The sequence below is a fragment of the Phalacrocorax aristotelis genome, chromosome 2 (genome assembly GCF_949628215.1).
Source record: "Phalacrocorax aristotelis chromosome 2, bGulAri2.1, whole genome shotgun sequence".
NCBI lineage: Eukaryota > Metazoa > Chordata > Aves > Suliformes > Phalacrocoracidae > Phalacrocorax > Phalacrocorax aristotelis.
Window position 1 is genome coordinate 67696716 of NC_134277.1, and position 12717 is coordinate 67709432.

A 12717-nucleotide genomic window follows, 5' to 3' on the forward strand; every position below is an offset into this window, starting at 1 on the left:
AATACTGGAAACAGCCTGAAATACGTGCTGATTCAGTGAGACAGCAAAATGAATCCATGCATACCACCAAAGACTCTCCAGACCCCTCACCAGTGTTATTTTACTTTTGTTTGTAACCTAACACCTCACAGGTACCTAGTTATTAACCACCAAAAGTAAGAAAGGAGAAAATCACCTAGTGCTGAGAAGTTTTAGAATGTGACAAAAGTTAACTAAATCAAATATTTTTGATATCCACATTTCCACAAAGAGTGGAAAGCATTTCATTTAAGTCTATGTCCTCTTTTTTTGGCTACACAGGTTATGAGATTGGCACTAACAAAGATTAGATTATGAGGAGAAAAGATTTTTCCCTAGCCCAAAATGAAGCTGTAACACAAAGTGGATTTGAGAACATTTCTCTTACTTGAAACTAACAGATGGAATAATCACATTAGGAGATTAGCAAACAACTTTATGCCTTTTCTCCAAACAGCGTTTAACATGCTGTTCTACTACTATTGCTTTGCTTGTTCCAGTACGATGGCCTGTACAACACATGCTTAGGACATAAATAAAAGTGAAAGAAATTGAATCAAATCTCCTTAATTTAAAGCAGAAAATTATTTTGGAGGACAGGAACAAATCACTGTTTCTAGGTTCAGATCCACTAATACCACTACAGAACTTAAAGATACTTCCAAGCTCCGCTGGAATGGCTGATTTTTATTAACTGCCTGTTCTATTGAAAAAAAGTTGAAGAACAAATTTGAAAAATATTGAAAAATGTTTTCCAAATGATAACAGAGAAAGCAAACAGTACAGGAAGAAAGGGTTATTCATTCCTCAGGGAAAAATTACAGAGGTCAATCTACAGCTTGCACAGGATACTGGGATGGTAAGGATTCCTTACATATTTGGCACACGGAAAAAAATAAGATTCACTAGCATATCTTTGTGTGTCAGAGAAATCCGATAACTCTCTTGTGCCCTTCTTCTGGCACTCACCATAGTCTCTGCAAACGTACTTGGAAACTCTGAAACATGTTGCTCCTGGGATGGAAGGTTTTCTCTAGAGTTGCAGTCTGTTGTCAGAAACCTCTAACTACCATGGTAAATTAAACAGATAAAGATAGCTTGGATTTCTAAATGAGAAAACAGCAAACCTCAGGGAAACCAAATGAACAGTAGAAAAAAACTGCCCAGTACTTCCAAAAAAAAAAAAAGCCAGACACTGACCAAGATCCAGGTCCCTCTAAGGGCACAGTGACACCTTTTTAGGGATGGACAAGCATACATGCTACTGCATGAAAACTTTGAGCTGGCTCGCAACAGACAGAAGAGGCATTTATCTTCACATGTATTCCATACACAATGGGGTTTGGTTTGGTTTTAATTGCTATTATTACAGGCTGCATACTGTAGCGGAGACATAATATGTTTATTCCTTCATAGGGCAGACTTGATTCATGCAAAGGAACAGCTGAAGAGGCTCAGGTACAGCAGCAGTCTGGGGGAAACAGACACAGAGGAACACGCGCATACGCAGGCATACATTTGTGCGTGGGCAAGTAGAGAAGTTCACAGTTATACAAGGACAGAACCCTTCAGGACAGGAAAGTTTTTTTCTCCTCCGTGTTTTAGAGATGAAGGAATCAACGACAAGAAGCCCCAAGTCAAAATTACTGAAAATAATTTGACACCGTCTTGAGTTAAGAAACAAGTCTTATTCTACAGTGTTGCATTTCAATTGCACCCACATTCTCAAACACAGTTGCACTAGAATGAGATACACCTTAACAATCAGCATGTTTGAAGACTCCCAAAACAAACTGGTCCTACTGATTTCTCAGAAGAATAATTCCAGTAGGCAGGTGTCCACACACATAAAGGTATTTGTAGTGGCCACGAGCCCCAGTTAAGCTCAGGCCTGTGTCCCCAGTCCTGGCTTGAGCTTAAATACCACACCTGCCTCCAGCCCTGTGCTCATCTGCAGGAGGGACCCCGACCTGCGTTTTATGTAGCCTTCTCCCCAGCCTTGTCTCCAGCTCATTTCCTTTTGATCCTGACTGGATCCCTTGGGTAGACCCAGGCCTGGCTGATCATTTGTCATGTCTGGGTCTGCTGATGGGTCCCTATTACCAGCCCCCAGCTGTGTCCCCAGCGCTCAGGCCCCACAGCACAGGGTGTCCTGCTGGTGTGGGCACTGCCTCTGCTGGTGGCACCCTCAGGCCCCCTCTCGGTCCTCCCTCAAGGAGCAGCCCTGCTTGTGTTGCTCCTGGACAAAATCAACAAGATCAAACATATTTCCAAAGAGAAAAATCACTATTTTAAACTATGAATTTCTTACTATTTTATGACCTTTTAAGTCTGACCCAAATTCATATCTCTGTAAAGAGCAATGTACCAAAAACTAATCTGCAAAGTGTTCTCTAGTCTTTACACAGAGTAAACAGCTCAGATCAAATGTGGTGTCAGTACTAAAAATTGCCATTGCCAGACTACTCTGGCAAAGCTGATAAAGTGAACGCAGTCAAGTCACAGTAAGTTCTTGTTCTTCCCTGATTATATTTTTATATTTTTAGTAACTGCTAAGCACTGCTGCCTTTCTAAAGCTATGCTTTAATTTTCAAACCCAGCGTAGTAACCAAAAAAGTCACCTGCAGTACAAAGGTAGGGACGTTGGGGAGGGGGAAGGGGAAGAGAAGAACAGGAAAACACAATAACCTGTATTTCAAGAGAGACAGGATTCCTTGAGCATGCAATATAACTCAAATAGGACATCAGTTAATTTAGAAGTCTTACACAACTGACACGTGCTTGAGGTTTTCAGAATACTCTGGTCTTATCAAGTCATTTGACTTTATTCTCCATGAAATAAATATATTTTTGTGGTTTCTAGTATTTTTTAGATTACCCTATGGTATAATACACATATTCTATTGACCTGAGAACAGCAATAACTACTAAGCAAAATGATTAGTGTTTGTAAACTATCAGGTTCTAAATAAAAGGTTTTCCATCTTAGGAAGATGTTAATTGTCTGCAGTTTGACCAACCTGGGAAAGATTTTTTTAACACCAACTACAAAAATACATAAGTTCAATATATTAAAAAAAATTTCCAAAGGGCTGTTACTCTTTCTTATCAGCCACCTAATGCCAAGTGTATACCATACAGTACCCTGCTTGTATTAACCTCTATGATTAGGCTAGCAATAACCTGGTATTGGAAATAGCAATACATTTTACCATGTTAAATGCACTACTACAACTCAAAAGACAGGTAAGACAGACCTTGGCTCAACCAGTATGCATCCTTGACAACATTTACAACTATAAAGATATTATTAAATTAGAATGTGATAAATAATACTGGAAAAGAACAATTTATACCCTCTGAAACTTAGACACAACCAAATGTAGAATAATACTTTGCTTATTTTCAATCATTAAAAGGATTTTGATCACATGGGCACAAACAAGATATCAACAGGGGAGACATTAAGGGAAAAAAGTTAGATCACTTAAAGTAACTGCACCAGAAAAGCTCATATCCAGACATCAAAAAACAATGAATGCATGAAACTGCAGTTTAAAAAGGTATTAAAAATCAGCACTATGACAAAATGTCACCCATATGTTTACCATAAGTCAGAGGAAGATAAAGTAACCACACTAAGCTTTGAACTGGTATTCTGACCTGAGTGGTACACTAGGTTTTACAGCAAATTATAGAGGCAAGATTACTTAAAGACAAGGAAGTAAGAAAGAAAGAGGATATTTGCAGAACTCTTATGAAAAGTGTATGAAAGCGCTAGACTAAACTCAAAACAAAGAGAGCTAAGATCTACCACATTTTTTTTCTCTAGTTCACCTGTAGGCGTCACCTACCTGTGATGCCTAGAGCAATGCATTTTATATTTTACCACTTGGGAAATTACTACATAAGTTGGAGAAGATAGGAAAATCAAATAAGGACTTGGGTTTTGTTGTTGTTTTGGTATTTTTTTTTAGGAAACTGACCAAATGGGAGATGACCAAGTGGAGCTGAGAAAAGGAAAGCATCAAGGAAAGGAAGATTAAAATAGATGCCCTCAACGTAGAAATACAGAACAGGAAAATGTTTGTAGTCTTATGGAGGAATGGGCATCCAGATTTGCTTGACAGGCTGAGCATAGCTTATTCAAAGAAAAGGCTGAAATGTAAGCATGGTAACTCTTCACAAACATATTAGAGGGGCAAGAAGGAAATAACTATATCTAATTTAGCCATTAATATGTCTGGGCTGACAATCAGCTATTTACAAATATTAATGATGTTTACAGATCTTAATGAATTACTAACAATATTTGGAACTGCCTTCCTAGAAACTGAAATTGCACAGGAAAAAAAGAAACTCTAAATGCTTTTTTCTTCTCCAATTTTCTTTGGACTTTTTCTTTTGAGAGTTAGATGAACTTACAGAGAGGGCTGTATAACTGTATGCAGCCCTGGAGTAGCAGAACTCTTGCACCCAAATAGCAGGGATTTATTTTCTAGAAAGAATGCCATTTTAAATCTTTTACTACTTAAAAGTGGTCATCCTGCCTCCTTCAGTGTAACTTAGGAGTAATATACCAGGCCTGCAGAAAACGATAAACTGAATTCCTTGGCAGTACTGAATGTTTTATAAGTGTGGAATATTCTTACCCTGTATTGATGGAAATGATTTCTATCAGTGGATTCTTCCTAATCTTTGGCAAATCCAGTCGTGCTCCCCCCAAACGCTTCCCATTATCCTTTTTCTGACCCAGCAGTCTCACAGAATGACCTTCAAATGAAGCACAAAAATGCAGTCAATACAATAATATTTGTTTTGATTTACTCTTCTTCACAAGAAATGTTTATACCTCAAAGATTGAAAATGAGAATGAGGTGTAGTTAATTTATTTCCACCAGCTGGTACATTTGAAAGAGACACAGGTTAAAAAAAAAAAATGTTAAAATGAACAAATCATTTCATCCAATTATCTTTTCACACTTGCATTTTCTGGTTTATTCAATTAAAATTATCTACGCAGTTTCATTTTCAGATTCTCAAGCAAATAGCAAGAAAGCGATATTTAAATAAGTTGTATGGCAGGATTACAATATTTTTTCTGCAAAATTTAATTCAAACCTAAATTAGCAGGTAGTAAACAACTAAATTTTTTTTAGCTTATTAGTTGAAGAACCAATACATTTCAGTCAAAGTTACGTGACCGTGTGAGTCTGAGGGAAAGCGCTGTGAAGCATATCCTGATAACATGTTCACGGCTAAGTTGACTACCCAGATTTACTCACATTCCTCCCACACCTAGGAGACTGCAGGTCAGAAAACGGCCTCACAATTCCTTTCCTGAAACCAGTAATATTCGGAGAGTAAAACAGAAATACTCCCACAACCTCCCTACAACAGTACATCAGTCATACCATGTCAAGTCCTATATTTAAAGAGCACAATGACAGGTTTCGCTAATATTCAGAAGCAAGACCTAACAATGAAGAATAAAAACAATGAACTGTATATTATCGCAACAGGTAATCTGTGCCCAAGCTACTCAGCGCTTGTCAGGCCACACCTGGAGTACTGAGTACAGTTCTGGTCCCCTCTATACAAAAAGGATGTGGACAGGCTGGAAGGGGTCCAGAGAAGGGCCACCAAGATGACCAAAGGACTGGGAAGCTGCCATATGAGGACAGGCTGGGAGAAGTGGGTTTGTTCAGCCTTGAGAAAAGGAGGCTCAGAGGGGATCTCATCACCAAGTACCAGTACTTAAGGGGCAGCTACAAAGAAGATGGAGACTCCCTTTTTACATGGAGTCCCATGGAGAGGACAAGGGGGAACGGACACAAGTTGCTCTTGGGGAGATTCCGATTGGAACATGAGAGCAAAATTTTCCACAGTGAGGACAGTCAACCATTGGAATAATCTCCCCAGGGAAGTGGTTGACTCGTCCACGTTGGACACTTTCAAGAGTCATCTTGACAGGGTGCTGGGCCATCTTGTCTAGGCTGTGCTCTTCCTAGAAAGGTTGGACTAGATGATCCGTGAGGTCCTTTCCAACCTGGGATTGTGTGAAGTTATAAACATTAGACTTGTATAATTTATTCCACAAAGCCTACAATAGGCAGATAATAGACAGCAAGGGAAAGCTAATGCTAGATATCTGAAAATAAGTGGAAAGTAACCACTGCTTGGAGTGGAGGAAGGAGAGAAAGCATCTGTCCCTTGAAGTTGGAAAACTCTGATGGTACATGAAACCGCAGCTACAATCTGTCAAATATGTCAGAAAAGAAAAAAACTACACTAAAAAGGAAGAGGGCAAGGGGTGAAAGGAAAGCATGAAACTATGAAGTACTACCTGAGCTACATCTAACAAGGTAGATAACCAATTCAGATCAATTAAAAACCATTTTCAGCCAAATCTCCTAACTTACACTACCAACAGCTATTTACAAAACTGATTCATCCATCAGTTAAAAATCTTTCTCCACTGCCTGTTCTGAGAAGTCATTAATTAACTTTTTAATAATGTGGCATTCATACTCTGAATTTATTTCTGTGATATGGCAACAACAGCCTGGAAATAAACAACTACTTCTGGCATCCCATCTTTCTCAGGTCTTCTTAAGATACATGAGAATTCTCTATCAAAAATATGATCTAATGAAGAAGTGAGCAGGACTGGACTGATATCATAAGAGTTAATACTAAAAAGTGACATCAAAACGTCAACAGGAATTAAAGGGCATTATTTTTGCAGCTGCATTTGATAAAAATTTCGTTACAACCTGCTGCAAATTTGGTAGTATGGTACTTGTGCTATTAACATTTGCTGGATTAATCACTTCTACCTTTTCATGACAATAACAGCAATATCTTTGTCTCACAATACAATCAGTTATTTTCTAATCCAATGCTTCATTAAGGAGTCACAAGCATGGTGCCATTTCATTTACTTGCATAACAAGAGTGATTGCATTATGTTAGGCATAAAAAAAATAAAGTAGAAGCAGAGAACATTCCTTTTCTTATTTCCTAATACTGTGGCTTACTTGGAATAAGCCAGTTTATCCATTTTTTAAATATTCAACTGTATTACCATATTAAAACTGCATTTGGATTTATGGCTGAAAATATAGGGGAATGAAGTACAGTTTTCTTAAAACAATAGGGCTCAACAACATAACAACAAGCTACCCAGAACTTAAAATTCATACATTTAGATCTGGGGCCAAACCACCATTCTGAACTTTAAAAAGCAAAACAAAACCAACAAACCACAAAACCAACCTGCCCCTCCAACAAGTAACATCTCAGAGTGCAGCATCAGTGAAGCGTGATATCCCCTGAATGTGTACCCTCACAACAAACAGCTATGTGAATTACTGCTCTCTAATAAGAATTAGCTCATGCTCTCCCTTTCTCATATTGGGAGCATTAATCAAAGAGGCAAATTTTTTCACAAAACTTTTAGAAAAAGAGTATCCTTTAGACTACAAAGTTGTCACAAATCTGTATGAAACTTGCAAAGGACTGAAGAAGAGTAAGGATGGAGGGAAATGGAGATAATGACAGACCTGTGTAGGAGGCACAACTTTATAATCCATGTTTTCTTAGGAAAACAGGAAAAAGAATAAACATTATGGTAGTCTAGAAAACCTTGTTAACCAGAAGTACTACTCGTATCTTCTTACATATCTTTGTCTCTCAGATGCTGGGCAGATTACCATACACATTAGAAAAAAAATAAAAAAAGAAAAAATACTTCGGACACTTGCACATCAAGTATAACTCTCTAGAGAGCGGAAGACGTAGCCTCTCTTGCCTTCAGAGACTCTCTTAACCCAGGAAGGAAATCCCAGCTCTGCAACCACCTCCCACATGATTCACTGAACACTAACACCCACCCCAACCTCATGCCGGAGCTCAGGAAACCTATGGCCTGGCAATCAAATACAGCAGCTACTTTTCACATGACACATGGCCAGTTTAACCCATATTCCTACTGAATGACACTAAAGTTCAAGTTAAAATGAGGCTTGTAAAACCTGCGTGGCACTCAAGAATGGTAACATCCCTGTTCTTTTCACTTCAGACACCAGAGGATAAAAAACAGCAGTTCTGGGAGACAAGTTTTAGCAGAGAGTTTAATGCTTCCAGAAAGCAAACAGCACATGCATATCCAACTACAGTGATATGTGTTGCAGACACACTTAATTCAATTTTTTTCAAAAAAAGAAAAAAAACCCAGCACCCTCAATTACAGTATTCATGACCTTAATTCCTTTTTCCCCTACTCCATACAAAGACTATTTTGTTTCATTTTAAGTAATCACTAAAGCATCTGTTTACAGCATTGTTGCTATTAATAAAACATAATTTGATAAACACTGAATCATACTTTTTCACATGCTGTAATTTTTTTCCCCACATTTATTTCAAGAAATCTTAAAAATAAATATTTTGTCGTATTCAGTAAGGAAGAGGCTAAGCAACTTCTTTTTTTTAACCAGCATTATTCAGCCCACACCAACATCAACCATAACAGAAAAAGTAGTAGTTATATATCTCATTTATGATCTCCTTTCAAAGCTTAGAATGGGGCAAAACATTCTAAAGCATTTTATCTGATTAAGTTACCTTATTTCTGACTTCACAGGTTGGATAACAACTTAGCAAAACAGGTGTCCCAAACTTAAAAGTCGTCTCTCTTTTTTGCTTCTTTCTTTTCTTTTAAGTGTGGTACAAAAACATTTTTTGAAAACTGAGTTAATCACAGTTCTATTTCCATAACGATGAGTGCTCTATCTCAGATATCAAACGAAAACCACTCCTTTTTTGATGGCTCTCTGGAAGATGCAAGCTTTGAAAAACAGCTTGATGACAAACCGATCTAGTCAGGCTATATCTGAGCGCCTAAACATTCTAGTCCTATAAACCTCTTCTGCCATCAAGATAAGTTTTCTGCTTTCCACACTGTCTACCAGCACATAAAATTCTATTAAACTGAAAGGTTAATTAGCAGTTTAGGTCATGCTTGACAGCGGATTTTCACTAATTAATAGATAATTAATGCAGATTACAATACAACAGTAGTATTAACCATGTCCAATGCGGAAGCTTATAGAACAGAATCACTCACAGCAAGTGTAAATGAAATCAAGCCAGAAACAATTGAAAATGAATCAGAGCTCTCTAGTTTTCAGAACTGACTGCTTGAAATTAAACTCATCTTTACATACAAGTCAGTAGACTCAATTCTCATTACTTGGCATTGTTCGCAGAGAGGATGAGGTTGGAATGAATTAATCGGGATATTAAATCCTACTGTTAGTCTAAAAAAGGGCTTTTAAATGTGTCAGTTTGATACACCAGTGTACAAAATGAAAATATTTAAGGCTTTTTCACTTGTTAAAAAGGATACAAAATAGTAACATAATATTAATAGCATGTGCATACACCTTTGATAGTAGATGTATGTGCTTCAGGAGTGTGATAGAGAATGCCTGATCTTGAAATACAAATATAGAAAGGGAACAGGTAATGGAATTTCTTTACCATAAGATTGTAACAACATTAAACATGCTGTAAACCTCAGGCTACTGTCAGACCCCTGTGACCTACACCCACAGAAGCATGTTGATGATATTAGAGCAAATGGATTCAAATTGGACTGGTATTTTGCTAGTTTGAAACAAGGATAAGTGAGGAGGAAGTGGCCTGGCTTAGTCATCTTTAGTTAACTTTAACAACCGCCTATCAGTGTTGCAAATATCTATCAGATATTAACAGACCTACTGTATTTCAGAAATAGTCAACTTTGCCCAAGTCCACAGTCTGGCACCCCTCAGTAGCTGCTGGGAAATAAGGTCTGCTTGAAGATGGAAGAGGGCATCCATTGAGGGTCCCTGCCCATCCTGATGGAGCTGCGTGGTGTGCCACTGAAACACAACTCCCAGCCAGACACAGAGCAGCATTTCTTAGCTTCAAAGTTCAGTGCAGATCTCAAGCAGCTCAAAAACATGAATTTAAAGAAAATCCTCTAAGATGCAGGAAACACCAGCCTTGGCAGCAATAATTTCTATTGTTTTCAGTTTGTTCTGTTACCCACTCTTTCCCTTTCCCAGTTACATCATTATACTTAGAGGTTATTCACCATTTCCTGAAAGACACTATTTTCTTCACAACAAGGCTGTCAATGTACCATTCTATACTTCCCAGCTGTCTCTCACCAGCCTGTTAGATCTTCTCCAGCATCTTCAGGGAAAAAGGTTAAGCGCTATTTCATGTACTCTTGCACACATTTCCTTCTACCATTATTTGCTTCTTAATGAATATGGAGCTTCCTTTCCTTACAGCTAATACTGGAAAAAATGGCACGTGGGAGAAGTGTAGCTAAGGAAGGGAAAGCCATATGAAGGGAAAACAAAGTAGTAAATTTCCCTAAAGAAAAACAAAAGGAAGAAGTGTAAAGAACCACCAAAAGCAGCGATAAAGACTGAAAGGAGGATCAAGTAAATATAGAAGGTGAAAGGTGAAAAACTTAACTGAAAGTAACAAAACCAGTCAAGAACAGAGAAAACAGAGCCTAAGAAGATCAAATGAAAAAGTATGTGTGAAGGTAAAAGAGGCAAATCAGGAACTATTGCAAAACTTTAATATTGGATTTATCTCCAGAGTAATGTTCTTCTAACTCTGTAACTACTGGGTAAAAACCAACCTTCTGAACAAGTTATTTTGAATCTTCTGGCAGAAGTAACAGAAAAAATAGCATCTGAAATATAAGGATGCAACACAAATTGCCTAAGACACTATACAGCTAACCTGGACTGTTGCTCATATTTGAGCCCAAACCTCTTCAATTTGGAGGTGCTTTAAACCCAGACTTGGTGAGCTCGCAGTGGATAGGCAGGCTTAGAGCCCAAGCCCTGATCTACCTCTGATGGAAGCAGCCAACATGTAGCAAGGACAGACCCTAAGTTCCTCTCCCATCTTTTCTCCCTGCCCTGCGGCACAAACAAGCCATCCCACAGCAGACATGACTGATTGCAAAGGAATTCCTGAGCTCCCCAGAGCAATCACATAATGCCAGACACACACAAGTGCAGAAACAACAAGGATACTAATTGGCTCAGGGCTTTCCTGTGTGAATGCTTCCACCCAAACCAACCCCAGCTGGCCAGCACCACATTAGCTACATAGTCAAAGCATCCCTGAGTATCACCTGTGAGATTTCTTGGCTCAAGTAAATACAGGGAGCAAAGAGAAGGCAAATCTAACTGGAAGATACATGCCCTGCTCCTGGGCAAGCAATTAATATAAATTATCCTCTAGGTCAGCAAAGGTGGGGATGTTGTGCAACAGCCAAATCCTCCTTCAGCTGGTGTAGGCAGGAACTGGGTCCATTATATGACAGGGAAGAATTCAGACTAATGCTGTCAGAATTACTGATCTTTCCCTGTGTGTCACAGCACCACAGGAAAAAGCATGCCCTGGCCCAGACAGCCAGTCCCATCAGGCTGCTGATAGCAGGTGGCATATTTGATCCAGTCTCTGCAATTCAGAACTCTTTCATAGAAAGATTACCTTCCACCCTATGCCAACTCAATAAAGCTTCAGAGAAAGGTGCAGATACCAGCTTGTAGTTACAAGCATACAGCACATACGTTACTAGCTTGAAATATATACATCTAATAAGCCTTGCACTTGCAATTACCATTCAACAACAATTCTGTTTCGAGAGACTCCAGAATGTGTCACATGGGTGAAGACAGGGTCTTTTAAAAATTAATTTTATTTAATTTCAAAAACAAAGTTAAATACAGTGAGGCAGTTCACAAACTTCAGAAAAAAAGCTCTGCAGGTGGCTCAGGCTGCTAAAATTCATTCATCCCTTTCTCTCCATTAAACATACAATATCTCTTCATTCTTGGTATTTCTCCAATGCACCCTCCAATCATAACAATACCTGTAAGCACTAGAAAGGTAGTGTGTAACTAGCAAAAGAGAAAAGGAGGTAACTATTAACAAGGAATTACTGTTCATATCAAAATTTCATAGAATTAGATTAAGAACACATGTATAAGCATTCAAAAACATTTTTGACATACCCACAGTACTCTCCCCTCTCACAACAAAAGCACTTGAAATGCCCTAATAAGGTACTATTCTTTTTTCTCAGGATTCAGTAGCTTTACCCTACTTATTTTGAGATCATGTGATGTTATTGTCTTTCTGAAAAACTGACTAAACGTTCAATCTGCTTCAAACTCAAAATGCTAGCTACAATTTGACAGCTCAGAAGGACAACACTAAAAATCTACTACAGGAAGAGTTCCCCTGACCTGCTGTCCTCACCTCTCTCTGAAGGAATACATTTGATCAGGATCAAGGATGCTGCTCAAACCTCGGGAGATTTTGGATAGAAACTTTCAAGGAAAATGAATTCTGAATCAGATGAAACAGACTGCGTTCTGAGGAAGGGAAATGCTGAAGGGTGGATTGTCAGAGCCAGCTGCAGCAGTACAAGAAACTTGCCTAATGTTTCGGGGTGTGCAGGTTGAAGAGAAAAAATTTAGCCTAAGCACTGAGCTGAGTCTGTCATGCAAGACTGTATGCAAAATCAAGCTTTTACTTTCATCTCTGCTCCTTTGCCATCTATTATTACTCTTGCTACGGATAACTAAATTGCACTGATACTCTGCATTTACC

At 38.5% G+C, this 12717-nt stretch overlaps 1 protein-coding gene across 9 annotated transcripts in view; it reads right to left on the reverse strand.

Moving 5' to 3' along the window:
* CDKAL1 (CDKAL1 threonylcarbamoyladenosine tRNA methylthiotransferase) overlaps positions 1 to 12717 on the reverse strand; it is a 421562-nt gene that overhangs the window by 255068 nt on the left and 153777 nt on the right. For all 9 annotated transcript variants that reach the window (XM_075083912.1, XM_075083908.1, XM_075083916.1 and 6 more), the window contains one exon: positions 4671 to 4791. In XM_075083912.1, the coding sequence (XP_074940013.1) occupies positions 4671 to 4791 (121 nt within the window). The remainder of the gene's footprint in view (positions 1 to 4670; positions 4792 to 12717) is intronic.